This window comes from Camponotus vicinus, unplaced genomic scaffold, assembly GCF_025532165.1.
Source record: "Camponotus vicinus isolate PSW18456_S1 unplaced genomic scaffold, iyCamVici1.0 SCAF_6, whole genome shotgun sequence".
NCBI lineage: Eukaryota > Metazoa > Arthropoda > Insecta > Hymenoptera > Formicidae > Camponotus > Camponotus vicinus.
In genome coordinates, this window is record NW_028141978.1 from 8,225,752 (window position 1) to 8,248,999 (window position 23,248).

At 31.2% G+C, this 23,248-nt stretch overlaps 1 protein-coding gene across 6 annotated transcripts; it reads right to left on the reverse strand.

Moving 5' to 3' along the window:
* Positions 1–470: 470 nt before the first annotated feature.
* Positions 471–23,248, reverse strand: Far1 (fatty acyl-CoA reductase 1). 6 transcript variants are annotated; one of them, XM_083102835.1, is made up of 9 exons: positions 23,060–23,247; positions 8,813–9,042; positions 6,002–6,059; positions 5,828–5,915; positions 5,502–5,744; positions 5,185–5,433; positions 3,662–4,011; positions 2,926–3,522; positions 471–2,515 (listed from the first exon to the last, which is right to left on the reverse strand). In XM_083102835.1, exons 5-9 carry the CDS (start codon positions 5,712–5,714, stop codon positions 2,374–2,376), a joined length of 1,551 nt encoding a protein of 516 aa, XP_082958961.1. In that variant the 5' UTR covers positions 5,715–5,744; positions 5,828–5,915; positions 6,002–6,059; positions 8,813–9,042; positions 23,060–23,247; the 3' UTR covers positions 471–2,373. The 6 variants fall into 6 exon arrangements, with proteins under 6 accessions (XP_082958961.1, XP_082958962.1, XP_082958959.1 ...); XM_083102836.1 differs by lacking the exon at positions 6,002–6,059 and having other exon boundaries at positions 5,502–5,732; positions 23,060–23,248; XM_083102833.1 differs by lacking the exon at positions 6,002–6,059.

Consider the following 23,248-nt stretch of genomic DNA (forward strand, 5'->3'; position numbering starts at 1 on the left):
ATTAACAATAAAATAAGTATAAATATAAGTATAAAATAATAATATAATATAAGTATAAGTTAACTTATAATAAAATAATAAGTAATAAATAATATAATCATAATAATAAAATGAAATTAAAATATCTCGTGCGGATTCATCGGAAAAAGAATCTAACATATATATATATATATATATATATATACAAATACATATACATAGTACATTTGTTTTGAAAAATATTAAAAAATTTGCGATATAAAAATCAAACGCCATAAGAGAGAGAGAGAGAGAGATGCATCGCGAGCTCTCTCCAATTATAAATAGCGACACACATGGATATTAATAAATAAATATCGATTTCATCCGTCTCTCTATGTCGGTATTTTGATGCGTGAAGACAAGGATCATCAATATATTCGCTACATTTAATAAAAATTTATGTGTCAGATATGAAAGGATATCGAGCAGGAAAACAACGAAGAACTGGCTCGTGTAATGACTCATCATTTTTAATGTAATTTTTATAGTAGCATAGAGTATAATATTAATTAAATTAATTATATATTAAATATTGTTTTTTTTTATATGCACTGTGTAACCGAGTAACAATACAGACGAGACTAGCAGATGGTGACCTTCGTAGCACTACTCCTCTTTTACTCTTGGCGCAAAATTAAAGTTATTTGTCATTTTCTTACGTTGCTAATTAACGTGGATATTTCTGTTACATTTACGCTTATCTCTACTTCAAGTGTATCTCTCTCATTCCCGAAGCCCGACAACATTTCATCGATATGCTCGTAGAACATATAAGGAGAGTGGAGCAAGGGGGGAGAGCCCACTCCGATTAAAGTAATAAATTATTTCATGCGAAAAAAATCGATACATATGTAAAAAAAAAACTATTTTAATAAATAATACAAAGCGTAATATCATAATCATTTTAAAGACACGGGCAACGGATGGAGCATGAACCCATACAGCACCGAATATTGCAGCAATATTATTAATATTGTTGTAACATTGCAGCAACATTGCAATATTGCCGCAATATTACTGCAATGTTCTGTGCTGTATGGGAATGTTCGAATGATTATCGCGACTTGTATATCTAAATAACCTACTATCGTTTGATCTCGATTAATTAAGAATAAGTTTTAATCGCACGTGAATTTTTAAGCAATTAATTAATTCGGGGATTTTGATTTTTTGCGTTTTTATCGTTTTTAGTAGGATCCGGCCGATAAGAGTTGCCAATGCCTTCAAAATTGTCAATCCTGTGACAACAATATGTGTAAGATACATAGAGAGAATTTCATTAAGATAGAATGTGATAGCTTTTCGACAAGTTTGTAAGAATATTTGCGCGCTCCGACCTCTCGTTGTTCTGGACAAGACACGTAACGTATACGGCTAAGATTTTGGCGCGTATTAGTGGCAGTTCTAAAAAAAACACACTATATTATTTGTTCTAACTAACGTATACCCTTATCATGATACTCTTTTTACATGTGTGTGATCGGCCTTCTTACTATTTCTAAAACCTCAATTGCAATTTTCATCTCTGTACGCATAACCACAGAGTCTTCGCGTGGTTGTAGCAAAATATCTATCTAAGTATCTTACATCACAGAGTAAAAAAGGAAAAGAATGTCAGATACCAACGATATAAAGGCACGACGGATTCCCAATGCGTCGTGTTGCGAGAACGTATGTGTGTGTTTGTGAGTAGGTGTACATGTATGGTTATTAGCGAGCATCTCTTACCATTTGCCGAAAACCGACTGGCTAGTCTAACGACGTACCGAGCTCGCTTTAACAACAATCGTATGCCGATACAACTTGGCTTTTATTTATTAGAAATTGACGTTGTGCAAAGTATCGATGTACGATGACGCTATAACGGAATAATCGTGGTGATGCGCGTTTATTTTTCATTCTATAGCATAATGGGACACGCAATGACGATCACACTACTATATAGAAACCGACGATTTGATTTTGCGACGGTTTACACGGGACAATATAACACTGGTAATGTAATAATAATAAGAATAAGAATAGTAATAATAATTATTATTGTGATATATGCAAAATTGAAGAACTTGTACTCGTCGGGAGATAATTTTATTACGAAGATCTTATTCGGTCGCGCGCGATCGAATCGCGGCTTTGTCATGAATCGAATATTTATAACCGATGATGTTACTCGTCAACGATTAATATCGAGAAGGCCAATCGATGGGTGGTATGAGGGTAGCGCTTTATCGTTGAGGAGACTGAGCAACGAGGTCGAACAACAAATCGTACGTTTAAATAACGCTCCATAGATAGCGGTCGCTTCGTGTTCATCGGCTGATCGCGATCATCGACCGGGCCTATTCTGAGCCGTCAAACAATCAAGCGGCATATGCGAAGTACGATAGACAGCATCGAAAAGAAAGCTCCTCGCGTCGCAGCGCTGCGTAATAGCAAAACGCGTAGCATTATTATCAGCATCCCGAATTGCATGGCCCTGTGAAGCCAGTATAGTCTGTAACAGACATAAGTAAGAGCGTATCAAATTGACAGAATTTTTTTCCTTAATAAATAGGTGGAGAAATAAACAGATAGATAGAAAAGTCCTTATGCTTTCTGTAAACATGTAAATATAATACATGATGGCAGAATAATACAAGTAAATTACTGGACATTAACATATAATTACTTAAAAACTATTTAAAAAATAGAAGAGAAAAAAAGTATAGAAAAATAAGTACGTATTATAAGATGTAAATTCTAAATTCTAAAAATATAAACATGTTAGATTCTAATGAGAAAATTAATATTGTACTAATGTCTGGAAAGATTTTTTAATATTGCTTTACTTCTCTCTCAACAGATTTTAGGAAAGAGATTTCTATAGAGAAATTGCATTGACTTGCAAAAAAAAAGATGTCTTACTTTGTAATGTGTGAACGAGCAGCTGGCAGTGTATCCGGACTCTCCTTCAAAATAAACTGTCGTATTCCCAAGATGTAATGTTCCAAGTATGACGGCCAATTGATCTGCTTGACATCGAACATAAATATTTCCCGATCCTCCGGACTGAGTTGTTCACCGAGTCGTCGCACGTTGTCGTCCCTAAAGTTCCATTGTTTCGTGCTAAAGTACTCTAGACACTTGGTAGCCTTGGATAGTTTCGCCTGTACACGGACCATTATCGGTCGCGAACCCTTCAGACGTGCGAAGGTATCTAAAATGTGCGCGGGTAGCGTGTGCTGAAGCGTCACGCACAATTTATTTAGGATAAAGGAGCTGTGACAACGACCGTCCGGATACCAGAGCGCATCGTTTGCCGGATGTAGCCGGCTATATTTGAATGACAGATCAACAAACTCCTTCCAAGTTATTGGATTTTGCTGACCGGTGCAACAGTTGTAAATCGAGATAGTGTCGGTGCGATGCGTGGCAGTCCTCCATGCCGCGCAAATCATAAGATTTATCACTATGTCGACAGGCACCAAATCCGCCACTTTGTCCTTGTGACACAGCATAGTTCTATAAACGAGATTGTGAAGATTTATAGGAGCGATCATATGTGCTATTTGTGAAAATTATTGAAATTACTCAGATTGCAATATTAGAACCAAAATAACGATGTGTATTGCATTATCATTAATTATGATCCTTAGGTTACCTGAAGAAGCCTTTTCCGGCAGCAGCAATAATCCCGGTAGGCCCGTTGCAATTGTCTACCCAACCGGCAACTGGTTCTCTGTACGATGACAACACGATCGATGGCCTGACAATCGCCACCGGTAAAGAACCTCTTTCCCGCTGAAGCATTCGCTCGGCCAACGCTTTGGTAAATGTATATGTATTCGGTCGGCCAGCGATCAGACTTGGAGTCAAATCTTCAACCATCTTATCGTCCATCCACTGTGTCAGAGCGATCACTTGTTCGGGTTCCTTTGCCACCGGATAAATCTCCTCGGCGACATCATGTCGATCGCAATTGCAATATGCCGTCGAGACGTGAATGAGAGCCTGCGATTAAAAACTTGCGTTTATCGCGTTTATTTTCATTATAAATTATGAGAAACACGAATTGCAATTGTAAATGTTTTTCGACTTTCATTTCAGTGCGTCGATTAAACCAGATTAAACGTGCACTCCTAATAACTATTATGTGTATAAAGATCTAGTGTGTACACGAAAAAAGTTATAAAAGTGAAGACGTTTAGAAACAAGTGAAAAAGTGAACGTTAATCTTATCTTTATTTAAGGATCAAATATATCACATAAGCTTATTTTTTATAATTTAATTTATTAAAATAATATATAATTTTTATATATAATTTTTATAATTAATTAGATATATTATTTGTAAATTTTCTATCATTGTGTGTGTGTGTGTGTGTGTGTGTGTGTGTGTGTGTGTGTGTGTGTGTGTGTGTGTGTGTGTGTGTGTGTGTGTGTGTGTATGAAGTATATAGTTTTTATATTCTATAATATACCTAGATTATCGAAATAGATTTTTCAATGCAATATTATCAATAAATAGATTGAATAATTGCTCATAATTACTCATAATTTACTCATAAATTATCAAAAATAAAATATGTATTGAATATCATTATTTACGAGTTGAACGTACGTTAGTTTTTTGCACGCTTTTTTAAATTGTGTATGTTTCTTTATCTATGCGCGCTGTACATGTAATATATACGTACTTACATAATCCGACTAATTTTAAATTATAATTTAAAAAAAGAGCACGTAACAGGAATATTGATTAGGCGATTGATGAATGCTTTAAAATTGAATAACGCGATATAATAAAAGTGCACAAAATACAAATACACCCGTATATAAACCGGCTCTATTTACCTTTCACAATATGTAGATACAAACTGAATGTATTCACTATTTTTTAATCAGAAACTTGGACAGAATTAGAGAGCTGTTGATTAATTAAAAATCGACGTCGTATGCCATGAGCAAACGAAACGAAGTATTCAAAAGATTCTCGAGAATGTATCTTTCGATGCAGTAGAGATGTAACCTTCCGTAGAAAAAAGACGCTGTAATCTTTCGTAAAGTATAAGATTGATGGACAATGCAAGTCTCTTAAGCGACTTTGATTTATAAGATCTGTAAATCAATCTCGGCTCGACGTTGCGATTCGACTAAAGATGAAGAAAATATGTCTTCTCTTACCTCCACGTTACGCATTCGATGGCACAATTGAACTAATCTTTTGGTGCCCAACATATTTATGGTGACTGAGAGTTTCAATGCCTCGTCGAATTTAACGGTGGCCGCTGAATGAAAAACGACCGATACCGATCGTATCAGCATATCCTGATCGTTTGCTGAGATGCCCAATTCCGGTTCCGTGACATCACCAGCCACAGGTATGATCTTCGACAGCTCACCCGGAGAATCCCGTCGTAATTTTTCAAATAACTGACGAAAGAAATATGATTTAAATTTTTCGAAATTGCAAAAACGCAAAAATAAGGATAAATAATTACCGGTGCGTTTAAGAGTTCTTGCAACCTCTCTTGAACATTTTGGCCTTTCTTGGGTCTCATCAGAAGATAAATGTTCTTGATATCCGGACACGATCTCAGTAGTTTCTCGACGAGAACTTTACCCATGAAACCCGTGCCTCCGGTTATAAAAATCGATCTATCTCTGTAAAAGTCCTTCACGGATGTGTACTTCCCTCCAGCCATCGTGGCCATATCAAGAATGAACGCGTCCTTTAAAAAGTACTAGGGATTAAAAAAAGTTTAGTATAGACAAATATATTTATTAATTTATTTAATTATTCAAATAAATTATTAATATATCTTACCCGAATTTCTTGACGAAATTACTTTCCGGTAGGAAATATGCCTCGGATTCTCCTATGTCTTTTTGCTTCCTTATGCTTCCTTGTGCTTCTATATTTTTTATATCCAAAATCATATATATTAGAATACGATTATAAATTGATGAAATCGATTAAATTATAGAATGTAATGCTTACAAGGAAATTGTAGATGATCCCCCCCCCCCCCGATGGTAAACGATTAAGTACGTTTTCTCTAGATTGATGTTTAATTTGTAATTTTAATATTACAATGTTGGTTCTACTTTAATTAATTGATATTAATATTAATATTAATTTTATTTTAAGAATTGTTATATCAAGACGTATAAATACGTAAATAAATAAATAAATGTCATTTCTCAAAGGATGATTGTTGTAATACGAAGATTTTTATTTTTCTAACTTCGTATAGAGTTTGTCTATCTATGTACCTAACAGATTATGTACGTATCTCAAATTATAAACTATTTATCTAATTCTCAGATTGTAACACGATATCAAAATGGATCTGGAAATATTGTGAAATGAATTTTTAATTATTTTGAAAAGTCATCTGCGAACGCAAAAATAAGATCACTAATGACAGGTATTCTGAGACTGATTCTGTGACACTGCAATGAATATACATTAATGAAAGATACAATAGCCAATCTAAAAAATTTTTTTGCTTTTGGTCGATATTCATAAGTAGCATCTTTGCATTGTTATTTTATCTTGCAAAAATGTTTCAATTTTTTGTGTTTATTCATAAAATTATATGTGATTACTATTTATGTATATGTAAGAATTTAAAACTTTGAAAATCAATTTTGTTGGCGGACATCATTTTTAATTCATAATTATGGTCAGGAGTGTACAAATATTTAATATTAATAAATATTTAATTTTAAGCGTTTCTAACTCTAAAATTATCATAAAATCTTGATTTTTCACATTAAATTAGATTTTTCAATTCTCTAATTTATTTTCACGTAATTAAAAATATTTAATTAATATATTTTATATAGTTCGATTGCATTATACGAATGTATATGAACGTGCTTTTATTATTATGACGCTATAAAAATATTTGAAATATATTAAATTATTTGAAAAAAAATTTACATCGATAAAAGCAATAAAAATATATTTATAATAATTATTTATAATAATTAATACTAAATGTTAATCCACTTATTTGTTTTTTTCTTGCAATATTATCATTGCTATTCTATATATTTCAGCGATGGTATTCGCAAGCAGAATCGACTTTCAAAGTTTTAAATCGATTTTCAAAGTTTTTACAAGTATAATAATCATAAGATATAATAAGATAACATATTAAAAATTAAAATTTTTTTTATTTTAATTAATAATTAATAATTTTTTTTCCTAATAATAATTGCTATTGTACAGCTTCTACACATAACGAACTAAAATAACAATAATTAAGTATAATAATAATAATAATAATAAAAATTAATATCAATTAAACTATGAAAATTAACATAATAATTATAATAATAATTAATATTATATATGTGTGTTAAATAATTATATTAATAAACTAATATTATTAATTTATGTTAATAATAATTGTATTAATTAACATACGTATGTACTTGCGGATACTATTATATACTTTTAAACTGAAAATATGATATGCAATTTCAGCTCGTTATTGTTGTTAATTTTTAACTTAATTGTTTAAATTATTAAGTTATCAGTTATAGCTGTCTTGACCGCGCGTACGAAGTGTGCATCGCACACGGGCGGTAGAAATTTTGATTGAAAGTAGAAGAGTTTGAATAAAATAAAATAATACTTTTCATGAAAATATAATATATTAAAAAATATATTAAATAATATATTAAAAATGTAATTAAAAATAAGCAAATAAAATCTTCTATTTAAAAACTTAGAATACTGTATCGAAAAACTTGTGCGAAAATCAATATCTCTCTAAAATGTAATATCTTCAGATCCATATGAGAATCCGCTATCATAATATTATTTTTATTATGATTCAGCAGGATGTTGATAAAATATTCTTCTTTTTCATTATTTCCGGACTATACATATTTGTCATGTGATAATGTGATAAATTATATAAAACACACACACACATACACACACACACATACATATATACATATACAGGGTGTCCCAGGTATCTTCCGTCCAAAAAAAAAGGCAGATTCTCTGGCCAATTTAAAAACGATTTTTCCTCAGCGAAAATGTCGCGGCACTAATAGTTTTCGAGTTATAAACGATTGAAAATAAAGGGTTTTTCGCAAACTAAGGCTTATGGGAATAAAATATTAATAAAGTCACATTCTTTAGTTAATTTTAGGTAGAGTTTACTTTAATAGAATTTTAATTTAAGGCTTAGTTAGAAAGATACATGATGACAAAAATTGGGAATATGCAAAAAATAATGATCTCCCTCGACATTTTCGCTGAGGAAAAATCGTTTTTTAATTGGCCAGAGAATCTGCCTTTTTTTTTGGACGGAAGATACCTGGGACACCCTGTATATATATATATATATATATATATATATATATAATGCAATATAAGTATATAATATAATATAATATAGTGTATTAATAATATATACTTATTTAGTATTCGCGAAATGTACCTTTAATCAGGAACAAAGTACGCGCACATCGTTACATGTCCAATTAGTTGAAAATTATACTTTAAAATATACTTTTAAAATATAATTTTGTATATGTGTATGTGTGTGGTGATTTTAAGATTTCGTTTTGATACAAGCTATCTTTGAAATATAAATAATGAATATTTATGTTGCTTTTTTAAGTTTAATTTTGTTCACCTTTTGCTTTCTCTCGCGTTCTAAAGAATAAAAGCGAAACCTAAGATTAGGCAAAAACAAAAAAAATTATGTAATCCATAGAGAATACGACACGTACGCTTATTTATGTATTTTCAGTTACGTTACCTAGGATATTTATTAGTTACCTTTATTATGCGATGTGACCAATTCTCTTTTAATGATTATTCTTCTATTATTCGATCCTTGAAAAATGAAGCGGCAAGAATGGCTCTCAAAAACGATGATAGAACGTCTGCGATAGGTGCGTCGTCCTTTTTTCACACACGTATACACCGTACCGTGATCTTCCAAGCGGCTTACAATTAAATCCAACATCCGGATTCATTTCGTGTCTTTTATAGTTATGAACTTGTCTCTGAACAGTGCACAAAATACAAAAAGTTTTCTTAAAATCCTGAGAATTACGCAAATGTCGATTAATATACAGATACAATGTCGATTAATATACAGATTTATATCGTGATTAATATAAAAGTTAGTAGAAACATCTCAATTCTTTTCGCGACACGTTTGTGTTTAACGTTAAAATACTTTTAATAATAAAAGTAATAAAATTTTGCGTTCCTCTGTCTTTTTTATTACAAAAAATATTTTTGTAATATTCGGATATGTGTTATTTGGTTTTGATAAAACTTGAACTCATTTCAGACGACATATCTATAATTGATATAAAAATCAAGATAGAATTTTATTGATAATTTTGTGTATCGAAAATATCTTAATACATTTATATGTGTATGTTGTGATGTATATATTTTGTTTAGTATTCTATTATACTTTCATCGAATTATCTTGAGCGGAGACATATTACACAAAATGTATAAAATTATAAATAGAATATTCTGCCTCGAATTTCGTACGAAAGATAGATCATCTAAAGTGAATTCTACCTTTATTTCATTTAGACACATCCAACATGCAGTGAAGATCAATAATACTTGACTTCCAATTCTCGGATGTATCGTATTTAGACATTTTCATTAATTTTGAGAACATTTTATAACATGTTATCATCGAATGGAAAAAAGTATATTACATTTAAAAAAAATATATATATATAAATATATATTACTTTTGTGTATTTTTTTATACTTTTGTATAAAATATCTATACATGTCTTATTTTCATTCATAATTTTTTTATTAGTTAGCTGTTTCCATATTTTAATGATAAAGAATTACTTCAAAGTTATACAGTAATTGTAATTATTAATACACACACGCGCGCGCGTGCGCGCACACACACACACACATAGTTTTATAACGTTGAAATCTGTTTTGATGTGTCTAAAATATGGGAAGAAACTAATTATAATAAAAGAAGGTATAAATGTAAATAAAATATATACAAAATAACTTTTTATAATTTTATCGGGCGCTGGTTTTTTTAAAGCGATGTAATAAAAGAGAACAAAAGATCGATAATCTGTATGAAAGAGCATATAAGCCTTGCCAACTGATTTGCGAACAATGTGATAAACGTACCATAAACGGGTTACGAGGCTATTCGGCTTTATGGCTATGAAAAGGAATGAATTGACAAAATTATATTGTTGCTTTCAGAATTTCTGACCAGCCCCAAAGTATATTAATCCACGAACGAGCGAGAAATATTTGTTATCTTCTCGCATATCGAACATGGTGCGATATGATGCAAAATTATCTTACGTAGCGTTAGTATTTATATAAATTGCTTAGTAACTGCATTTCCCCTCCCTTATGAGGAAAGAGAGAATAAAAAGAATTAAAAATTCAATAAAAAATTTTTTACAAGAACTGTAATAATAAATAGCAGGATGTAATGAAGTGGTTTGACTAAAAAAATCGTCGTGAAATTATGGTTGAAAAAAAAAAGTGAATATACATTTATAATCCACGATTTCTTCGCAGTCGACATCACGCTACGTGCGATTAATTGTCGACAATTTACTAGCATGCGGAGGTTCACAATGCGACATTTACGTAACCATCGGAGTTTTGAACACGCGCTACCGTTGTAACACCGTAGACATTATGATTCGAGAAAAGGAGAAGAAATACTGCTTCGTTAATTTTTCAAGAAATTTACAATTCTAATATTTTATTAAGTTAAGTGATATTTAAACGTCAATAAAATTGTGGAAAGAATATATAACTATAATACATTTATCCCGATTTACGATTTGACATTTTGGTATTGCAAATCGCCTCGACAATCCCGTTCACTTTTCTCTCGCAATCGTTAACAGGACAAGATCCAAATTCGATCGGGCGTATCGATAACCGCTGAAGTAGTTAGGGACAAGTGCTATAATATAAATATATAAACATACTCGTATAGCATAGACATAGAAACGGATACGGACGAGAGGATTCTAGGTCACTGTTCTGACTCCGAGACGAAGCGACCGGGAGAAACCGAGCGTCCGGGGAGTCCGTTACACGTATATACGTATAAACCCGTTACATGACGAATCCGACAAGCGCGAGCGTGATCGTGACCATGGTCATGATTGCAACCGCGACCGCGAAAACGTCCTTCCTTCCCTCACTCTTCCCTTTTATTTCGGCCATTACTCTCACCGCTTTCCGGTGTCCTCCCTGATGGCCCGATGATAAGTACCTTATATTTCGCTCACGTAACTCGGGCACCCCGCGTGAATAAGCGGAAACCGGTATATACGTGATTGCGGAATTCGCCTTTTACCAAAAGAACAGAAAAGTTGCAAGAACAGAAATAAAAGCAAGAGCGATAAACGAGCTAGAAACTTTTCGCCAACGAAATTGGCAAATTTTTTTCATTGGGCGTATTCGACAGAAAAAAAACCGGTTATTGTTAATGAATAATCGATGATTGACTGTTATTTCTAGCATCGATTACTCCAACATCAACAATGTTGACGAGAGAAATTACTTCAGACCCATACAGCACAGACTATTGTTGTTACATTGCAGCATCATTGCAATATTGCTGCAATGTAACAACAATGGTCTGTGCTGTATGGGTCTAAAGTAATTTCTCTCGTCGACATTGTTGTTACATTGCAGCAATATTGCAGCAACATTGCAATATTGCTGCAATGTAACAACAATGGTCTGTACCGTATGGAGAGTCAATTACATTTGATTGCTATCCCAGCAAACTCAGAATATTGCGGCAATATTACAACATTGCAGCAATGTTGCTGCAATTTTTTGTGTTGGGTGGCTACTGAACGGTTTTTTCTGCTGAATACGCTCATTATTATCATTGACAGTTACAACGCGGGAAAACTGTACAGTTTCCACAAGCGAGCGTCGAAAGACGGGAGGTATTATAAATCTCTTGGCGATTATGTTGAAACTCGAGGCGAGAAGATTATTCTGGTTATACCAGAAGTGTGAAAAATTATCGCGCCACGCGCCTTTTTTACTTTATAACTCTTTGATAACAAGTAGACCGAGAGGTGATTCAGGTATATCGAAACTTGTTCAATTCTGGAAAACGCGAAATTTTGCGTAATATATACAGGTTTGCTTATGGATACCTGTACCGCGTGATAGTAAAACACGGTTGCAACGCGCATTTAATAACGGCCAATAGCACGCCTTCCATCCGCTTGCTGCATCTCAAAGTATGTCAGCGGGACATTGACTTCCGAAAAGCATGCCACGCATCAGAGCGTGGCTGAAAGACGCGACTAGAAAGACATTCTTATCTAATTGACATGGACGAGTGGTAGAGCGATCCGATGCTAAATAATGCATCGCGAACCGATTCTTTATTGCGCCATTCTCCGTTGCAAAAAAGTGTTTCGTTGTTACAGATAGATTTTCATGATAATAACAATTTGCCTGTCCTAAAATATTGTTTAGGACACGTAGAATTTATAGCAACAAATTTTAATAATGTTTTCTTGCAAATTCATGACCCCATTAATATCCATATTAATCATTGCATTGCATAAATGTGAATTATTATATTACAGCTGGAATGATTCTTCTGTGAAAAACGATTTTTCTGTGTTTCACAGTTAAACTTTAACGAGTATGAATGTTTGTAATGAGTATGATTAGCCTTAACATGGCTAGCAAGATTTTCTTTCGAAATTTCACTAGCAATTCCAAAGTTTGTCTCTGTCATTTAGATTGATCAAGTGCAAAATGCATGCAACATTTGTTAATTATTAATCTACTTCGGTTAATTTTTTATTAATCTACTTCAATTTTTTGTACCTAGAAAATTGTTGCAATAGTTGCAAGAGCATTTCTTTTGAGTGCAGATATCGAAGTGTCAAATGGAATCACATGTACATGTAAAATTTTATGTTTATATAAAATTTCGATAATTAAAATCTAAAGAAAAGAAGGACACGTTTCCAGTTAGGTTCGAAAATTTCGATACAAAATATATATATTTTATGCGCTGGAGACACAGCCAATTAACATTTTATTTTTATTACTAATTCTATTTGCACATCATATACTGTGCTGAATTTCATTGTCCTTCTTTTCTTTACACGTATAAAATTCTTGCACGTATAGAATTCCAACACGTATATTTGCGTTCCACGCAAATTACTTCTGTATTCTTTCTCGAAAAATTCATTCAATTGATCATTTACTTAATTATTTATTCGAAAGCGTTGTATATTTATAATTCCAAGTTGTATTTACAACTTGGAATTATAAATATACAACGCTTTCGAATAAATTTACAAAAGTAAAAACGGCTTTGCATATTTCTATAAATATAACTCACAATGCATCATTATGTATTCATGATTTTATTCCTCAATTAATTGATTGATTTTATACGAATTAATTTTAATTATTGCGGACGCACGTATAAAACAAAAGAGTATATAGAGTGAATGTATGCGAAAATTGATTCAATTAAACCATTAAAATGAATATAAACAGGATGTTAGGGCAATCTCTTCTCAAAAAAAAGCTCTTGTAGCTTATCTCGAGAGCTTTTCAAAACACAATGACAAAGTATTTTTTCATTGAGTACTTTTCGAGTTATGAGGCTTGAAATAATTTCTTAATTTTTATATAAACCATAAAATATCTAGTAAAATATTCATTTTTCGATTATCTTACCTTAATACTTTTATGTACAAAATAATGAGAGGAATCAATTGGTGTAAAGAAAACACACAATTGTGTTTCGGAAAAAAAAATGTAATTGTTAATTGCAAATTACATATTTTTTCTTCGAAACAATTATGTGTTTTCTTTACACCAATTTTTTGGGGGCTTTTTTTGGGAAGAGATTGCCCTGACACCCTGTATATGCATAATTTATAAATCAAGTATTTTGTATCTTTTTGTAGATATAATTTCGCGGAAGAGTGACTCTCATAGGAATAAAGGAATATATGTACATAAATATGTGTGTGTGTGTTATGTTTGTATATTCGATAAATAAACTTAGAGATTTCAAGAACAAATCACAAAGAAAATATATAATTTCCTTCAAGAGTTTCGATCGCAATAGGTAAATACATTATACAGGGTGTCCTAGATCACCCGTTTTCACTAGAACACCCCTAGAACACCCCTTTTCTTTCAAAAACTAAGCATTTTAGAGAAAAACGTTTCCGACAAAAATTGTATGGTTTTGAGGGGAACATAAGATGGTGTCATTGGTTTGACCTTGGATGGCATCGTTAAGGTGAGGTCAAGGACACTTTTAATTTCTTAAATGGAACCACCTATTTTTTATTGCATATTCTTATAGCTTATGTCGAGAGCTTCCCAAAACACTATAATAAAGTATTTTTTCACCAAGTACTTTTCGAGTTATAAGGCTTGAAATAATTTCTTAATTTTACATAAACCATAAAATATCTAGTAAAATATTCATTTTTCGATTATCTTACCTTAATACTTTTATGTACAAAATAATGAGAGGAATCAACTGGTGTAAAGAAAACATAGTTGTTTTGAAGAAAAAATATGTAATTTGCAATTAACAATTACATATTTTTTCTTAAAAACAACTATGTGTTTTCTTTACACCAATTGATTCCTCTCATTATTTTGTACATAAAAGTATTAAGGTAAGATAATCGAAAAATGAATATTTTACTAGATATTTTACGGTTTATGTAAAATTAAGAAATTATTTCAAGCCTCATAACTCAATAAGTACTTGAGGGAAAAATACTTAATTATAGTGTTTTGGAAAGCTCTCGACATGAGCTATAAGAATATGCAATAAAAAATAGGTGGTTCCATTTAAGAAATTAAAGGTGTCCTTGACCTCACCTTAACGATGCCATCCAAGGTCAAACCAATGACACCATCTTATGTTCCCCTCAAAACCATACAATTTTTGTCGGAAACGTTTTTCTCTAAAATGCTTAGTTTTTGAAAGAAAAGGGGTGTACGGGTGGTCTAGGACACCCCTATATCAAATGCGGTGAAAAAAGAGATATTTCAAGAATATCACGCTTAGCGTATATCATGAATAATATCAATAGTACATTAAACTTTAAAAATGTATATCTCCAATTCATTCACAGAGAGCATTGTAGAGAAACAAGTTTTGAGTGACCTAATGAGTTGTAAATTTCTCAGCAACAAAATGTAGTACTCTCACTTTTAACTTCCGTAAGTAAATATGATAAGTGTTTAATACCATAACGATAATATATGTCGCACGACCCAAGTTAATCTCAAATCACAAACATGCTATCGCAAGTTTTGTGACCGATAATCAGCACATGACACATACACATGCAGAACGCACGGGATAATCTTGAAGAAAAAAAGATTATCGTGCATTTTTTTTCGCGTAAAAGAATCATGTGATCGATCATTCGAGTAACAATATATTAAGAGGCAATAAGAAAAGAGTCCTTCACTTGTTATTTGTTATGACAATAGGCTCTACGACATGTGTGTGTTGTGTGTAATAATTGAAAAAATATTTATCGTCTTATCTACGCGTCAATAAATTTCTGTGGAAGGTTTATTCGCGCTCTATTAATCGAAAAGCATTCTAAATTTCTCCCAAACGTCATTAATACGATGTATTTTCTCGAATAGAATTTTCGCTTACCTATTCGGCCTCGTAAAGCCATCATTTTTCTCGATTAACCGGGCATCTGAAGAACGTTATCGAGATCAGGATAGAGAAGAAGACTCACATATCTTTCCCTTAGCGATGAGTAAAAACGAGATGAATTGGCTTCCTTCGAAGATTAACGGACGACTAACGAAACATGTACTGAGCGCATCTGAAACTAACTCAAGTTCCTTATACCTATCCACTCGATAGAACGGAACGTTTTCTCCCACTACTGAAGTCGATCCCGTACCGCGCCTCACACCACGATGTGTCTATCGAATTACCACGTATGCAGACAGATTTTTCATTTTTATATAAAAGAATGCCGAAAAAAGTGACCATGACTTGTTGATCGTAAAATAAATATGTATTTAATGCAGCGAGTAGTTTATTCCTTCGCTTTTGCATTATTCAAGTTATTGATATATAATATTATTCGTGATTTACGCATGTTAAATTATTTCATCAATCAAGTTTAAACAATTCCGGAAAGTACTTTCATAAATCGAGTAATTGTTCGTCACAAATCATTCTTTCTTATTTTTTCATAATTAAAGATTTTTGGATTGATGTCAATAGTAAATTTATTGTGTGATAAAAATGGTAAAGTCTTCGGGAATATATTTGAGATAAAAAGCGACTTTTATGTTATATTTCTGTGTGTTTTTTTTTTATTTAAAGCTAACGGAAACATATTCTCTTTTTCTCTTATAAAAAAAATCAGGATGTCAGTATTAACATAATAATCTAATCATCAAAAATCAAGACTAATATCAAGATTAACGTAACTTATAATTAATATCGCTATTGCCGAGTTATTATTGAAATGTATGATAATAATTGAATCGCAATTCATTAATTTTTATCAATTAACATTGTTACAATCTAATCAGTTGATAAATTTTTCACCGTTATCACAAAATATATCCATCTATCGCTGTATGTACCTATCGCTAATAATTATATAATTAAATTTTACGATGTATTGTTACAAATTATGCAATTTAAACTATAGAAATTTATATACACATATGAAAGAAATATAATCAGAATAAGAATATTCAAATGTTTCGAGACAATTAATTAAATTATGATCTCATAATAATTACTCAAATTTAGAACCATTTATTAATACTACACAGCAAAAAATTTTGTGTTAAAAATTTAACATGTTTCACATGTCCCAATTTATCCACTCTAATTTTAATGTTAATTTAATACAAGGTAAATATGTAAATAAATAATCCAAGTAATATGTGAAAAATGAACACAAAAATGTAACACTTGAACGTTATCTGGAAGTAAAATTTATGTTAAATTAGCATATTTATAATGTTAAATTTAATTAAAATAAAATATTTATTCTTATGTTTTTTTAGAAGTAGTTGTTTAAAAAAGTTGTTGTTTTTTAATCTCTTTACGATAAATAAGAAACATGTCGATTTAACAGATGTGGGAACTGTTATAGACAGAAAAGTAGCACAACTTATCTGTTCACTTTAACATATAAAATATATCATCAAAAATTCATTACATATTAATTGTGTTTTAACTCTTAGATGAATATTAACGCAGAAAAGTCAAAATAATGCAACAACAATGTTAAAACTTTAACACAAAAATTTTTACACGAGAAAATTTCGACAGAAATGTAAAATGTTTTTTATCGTGTACAGTGATAAGAAAAGTGCGTCCTTCGTTTATGTGTATGTGATTCAAGAAAAAACTGTTACATTTCTTTGCAAATATTTTTAATTATAAATTTTTTTTATTTTAATTTCATGATTGCCGTAAACAGTGAATCTATTTTGTAATTTTTTATAACATAAACAAGATTTTACGCATACTTAATTTTCCTATTCCATAAATACAATCTACATAACGCTTGACATAACACATGCGTTACGCAAACGAGTTGTGCTGAGAATACGGCCATTGAGACTTCATATTAAAACATCATAATTAATTTCTTAACGCATTTGTTTGTGTTATATAAAATCACGCTAACGCCGAATGTTCTTTTATTAATGTATCACTTGGTATGCAATTAAATTTTTACAAGTCTTACATTTTATATTTACTATTTTGTTTTTGTTCTATTTAGATTTCTTATCTTTTCCAAAAAAACAGTACACAATAAGATATAAATTTCTATTAGAAGATATGCAGGCATCCCAAAACTATATCGTGATCTTTCAATAACAATCTATGGCCAAGTGGAAACGATTTTCCCTCATCAAAAATATCGAAATATGGTAATTTTTGAATTATAAACAATTGAAGAAAAAAGATTTTTCGCAAATGAAACTTTGTAAAAAGTTAAAAAATTAACAAAACTATTTCTAATTTCAAATAAAATTTGCCTTAATAGAATTTTAATTTAAGATTTAATTACAAAGATGTACATGATGACAAAAACTAGAAACTTGCACTGAATGACATATGCTGAAGAAAAATCGCTTCCAAATTGAATCCAATCAAAGAATCTATTATTTAAAAAACATCCGATTTTTAGGTCACTTTATATATATTTTTTTAAATTTTTATATTTTGGAAATAATATGACTGCTGCAATGTGAGAATATGTCAGAAACTATAAAGAACACATTATGAAGCATAATTTTATTTTAATAAATTTTATTTTAATTTTATTTTAGCAAATTTTATTTTAATTTTATTTTAGTAAATTTTATTTTAATTTTATTTTAGTAAATATTTTTTATCATTAGACGATATTAATCTTTCTAATATGATAAATTGCCAATTTATAAAAATCCCTAGTTTATCGAAAGAGGTAATATTGCACACTATTTGTATAATATATTTTTCATATTTATATATTTTTGAACCTTTTTTACAGCGCCAAAAATTGAGTGAATTAAGAAAACTCAATTGCTTTTTTTCAAATATTTGATACATGTCACTACGAAGTACAGTCATATTATTTTCAAAGTTAAAAAAATATATAAAGTGAAAACTAAAACTATCTAATATTTTTTTAATAGATTCTCTGACCAATTTGCAGACAATTTTTCTTCGCCAAAACACAATTGCCATTTATAATTACAATCTTTTATTTTGATTTGTGATATATTGTTCTACACACATATATAAAATATTTATAGTAATTTAGTAATAAAACTCATTAAGAAACAAATAAGAACAAATCCTAGAAAGAAACAAATAATCTTAGAAGACCTAGGTCCCTAAATTAATTGCTTTTGAATATTTACTTTTTGCATAGATAAGGTAATAATAAGGTAATAATAATTATACAGATTAACTGATATTTTAAGAATTCAAAACATCATTAATTATGTGACGTATAGATACATTTTTAGTAGAATATTTACTTTTTGCATAGATAAGGCAATAATAATTATACAGATTAACTGATATTTTAAGAATTCAAAACATCATTAATTATGTGACGTACAGACGTATAGATACATTTTTAGTAAATGTTCCAACTATCGGCCATTTATTTTAATATATCCTTGATTGTCAGAATAATTTTTCGTAAAACTTGTCACAAGATAAAATCTTGAAAATAGCTATTCTTAAGTTAAATATATCGTGTTTAAATATTCCATTATGATTGTCGATTCGACTAATTTTGTAAAAGTTGATTTGATAGTTGTTTTCGTTCACTATATTTAATGTAAGATTAACAGAATGTAGTATAATCTACTGCCACTTTTTTCAACAAATTATGAATAATTCAAAATGTAAATTTACGCACATTCAAGAATATCCTAAATGTCCTTCCAATCCTTAATAATGTCAAATTCCTTAGAATCATTCAATTCTCAAGTTCCTGAGAATCTTTGATGAATAATAATTTAATTAAATCTTTTAATAAAAAATAATCGAAGAACAGGAATATATAAAAGATTCGGAAAATTGAAAGTCTGCTATGAATCTATTTCACCCAATCCATTTTCTAGAAAATTTCATTTAAATATTGTCTAATTGAAAATGTGCTAATAATTCATCATGCATGAACTAACATATTTATTTTTTGTGATACGAATGATATTTCCATAAAAATTGTGATGTGATTGCTGTTTTAAGATAAGTAACAAGTTATTCTATTTCAATCTTAGATGGAAAACGCAGCATATATTAGAGGCTCCTTTAGAATATCTTTGTTGTTCATAAATGTTCGTTGATCGAAAATCATCCTGATTTAATGGTAAATTCATAAAAATTTTCATTCGCTCAAACATAAAGTCACACAAAAATTAAATTAAATAGTTATAATTACTAATGTAGCTGCAAGCATATAAATTCAGCTTCATCAGTGAATAAACTTTAATTCATACATCATGAATTAACATCCAAATAAAAGATATATTGACGCAAGTTTACTCTCGCCAGAAAATCATTAAATAATTTTTTTCGATACCTCTTCATTTTATTTTTGCAATCTCAATTGTTCTAAATCTTCTTAAATTTCAATATTTTGTAGTACCATACGAGACGTATTTTAATTAATTAATTGTAGTAAGAAAAAAAGTACAAAAAATATGATGTAATAATCAATAATAAATTAAAATGTGCTTGAATATCATACAAGTACAAGTATATAGAATGAATCTCATTAATTATTGAAAATGTAAACAACATTAATCCATAATAATTTCGAAATCGTTCATCGAAAAAAATTGATATCAATCCATGAGATAATATTATACGAAGAATTATTTACTTTACTATTAAATGAATGAATATCCAAAGAGTATTTAAGGACTCTTATGTTCGTTAACATCTTTAATTCAATTTTGTGATTTCTATAAATTTAATTGTATACAATTTATAATTTTTATATTATAATGAAATTTACCTTGAAATTTTTGCATATCTTTGCAGTAGATTATAAGATTACATGAGTCACATTTTTATGATTTGTACTATACATCATCAAAAAGATCTTTTTATTTTTCGCAATATAATTAGAAATAAAATAATGTAACATGTAATATAACATGTAATATCGGGGAACTCCTGTATTATATCATTATTTTAAAATTCATATAAGTTTACTTTATAACTGTTTGCATTACAATGAAACTCAATCACAGCAAAGTCATCTGGAAGTTTTTGATGATGATATATATATATATATATATATATATATATATATATATATATATATATCATCAAAAACTTCCAGATGACTTTGCTGTGATTGAGTTTCATTGTAATGCAAACAGTTATAAAGTAAACTTATATGAATTTTAAACTGTATAAATATAGTATAATGTATCATAATTATTAATATATACATCACTGGATATATTTTCAATTGTCGGGTGCAAATATCTATAATGAGTTAAGTCTGAGATATGTGGTTTTTTTCGCGATACACAGAAATTGGTAAATTATTAAAAGTATCATTAAAAGTATTACGCAGAGTTTGTAATAATTTATGCAATCTATAAAAAAATTTATCGTCTATCGTAAACTTTATTTTATCCATACTTTATAAAACAAGTTTCACAAGAGCGGAGTAAAATTTTTTTCATACTTGCGATTATGCACGAGAATTAATAAACTATTAAAAGTATCACACAGGATTTCTGATAATTTAATAGCTTATGTGCAATCTATAAAAAAATTTATAATTAATAATTTAATTTTATAATAAAAATTAATATTATAAAATATTAAAATAATTTTAATAAAAAATAAATAATTTAATTTTCTATCTATTTATCTATCATAAGCTTGATTTTATTCATTCACTTTACAAAAAAAGGAATTTCGTAAAAAGAGCGGAGTAAAATTTTTATCTGAAATAAATAAAACTCCAATTGTCGTAGATGAATTTTGTTTTTTTCTCTTGCTTGTTCTATATATTCTATAGTCACAAAATTATTTATAATATAAAGTCTTACTTTTTCAAGATCTTTTTCTACAGTGTCAAGATTATATCCCGCAGTTTATTAATAATATAATAGTCGGAAAAATAGTGCGAAATGATCATAGCGATAGTGTGCACGACTGGATGAGTCGGAAATCACGTGAAAATTGTTCATTCTCACGTTAGTGTCGATTAGATTACTTTAAAGCCAACGCATCAACTCGAGAAACCTCATCTCCCAAGACGTATCAACCGATTCATTGGCGTAAACGCGATTCGGGAAAATTCGTACGGACGCAAACATTAAGACGGAAATTTATCCCAAATGCAAGTCGAATCTCGAGATTTCGGCATGCGGTGGTAACGTGGAAGTGACGCAGTATGTATCGATCAGGTTTCTCCGCAGACTTACTGGCTCGAGATAAAAAGACCCGTGGTGCTTAATTGTAAAATTGCGAGCAACTACATAAGCAAGCATGTAACTGGAAAGAATAAACGGCTCGCGAGGTGTGCGTGACGCGATTTAACCATTTCCACCCCAGCAAACACCAAATAACAGTTATATAACTGTTAGTTATAATTTCCCATTCAACGATATAACTGTTACATGTTATGTAACAGTTATATACATATATGTAACCGTTATATTGCTGAGTGGGAAATTACAACTAACAGTTATATAAATGTTACTTGGTGTTTGCTGGGACAAGTGCAGCGTATAATTACGCGCTAGAAAAAAAGAAGCGTGTGTGGGTCGGTATAATTTTTCGGTACAATTAAATATCACGCTTGAAACGCGACAATCAACGAGATCGAGAGCGAACGATGAATTTTGCGAGACGACAGCAAGTAATAAGTACCAAAATGCAAGGAGAGAGTGTATCTAGATAAGATGTCGCATCGAGATAAGGCGTCGAATCGAAGCGATACTTCTGTTTTGTCTGTTACGCGAAACGCGAGATAAGGGAAAGGAGACCGAGCCAGGGCGAGGCGAATTTTCGGCGTGACTCGGGAGGCTGCTCCGCCCAGGGTTCAAGCTCGGAGCGACTCATTATGATCGTAAGAGGTAAAATCCCCGATAAACTTCCAACTGTCAGCCGCTCGACGATATTCTCCTCGTGCAAGCGAGGAGAGACTCGCGCCTCTCTCTCTCTCGTCGCAACCTCGGTCGATTTTTAAAGCGGACCACCCCGTCGAGTGCTCCGAGTTTTTCTCTCCGGGAGCTCGGCCGACAGAGAGGGTCGCGCTCGCACGCGAGCACCGATGAACCCGGGATCCCGAGGATGGCGATATTCGGCGGCGAGAGAGACGTGCTCGGGACCTCGTGGATTAGACGGCGAGAGAGACGTACAGGGGGAAAGAAGTAGTCGATGACAGAGTAGGCGCGGCCAGCCTAGCAGCGGGCGCCGCGCCGACAGCGGCCTTCCGCATCCGTCTTGCATCCCGTGAAAATCAATGTCGCGCTTACCTCAGCCGATCGAGGGAATCTCCTCCTGCCTCGTGACGCGCACTCCGGGCGCGGATGACGCTGACAGTGTCGCTTTAACACAGAATCGCCGATTTTTCGCGTGCTCGCCGCTTTTCCGTAAATGCCCCTCGCATGCCAATCGAGTCCGCCATCTTCGGTGAACTGCCAGATACCCTCTCAGGGCGGCCA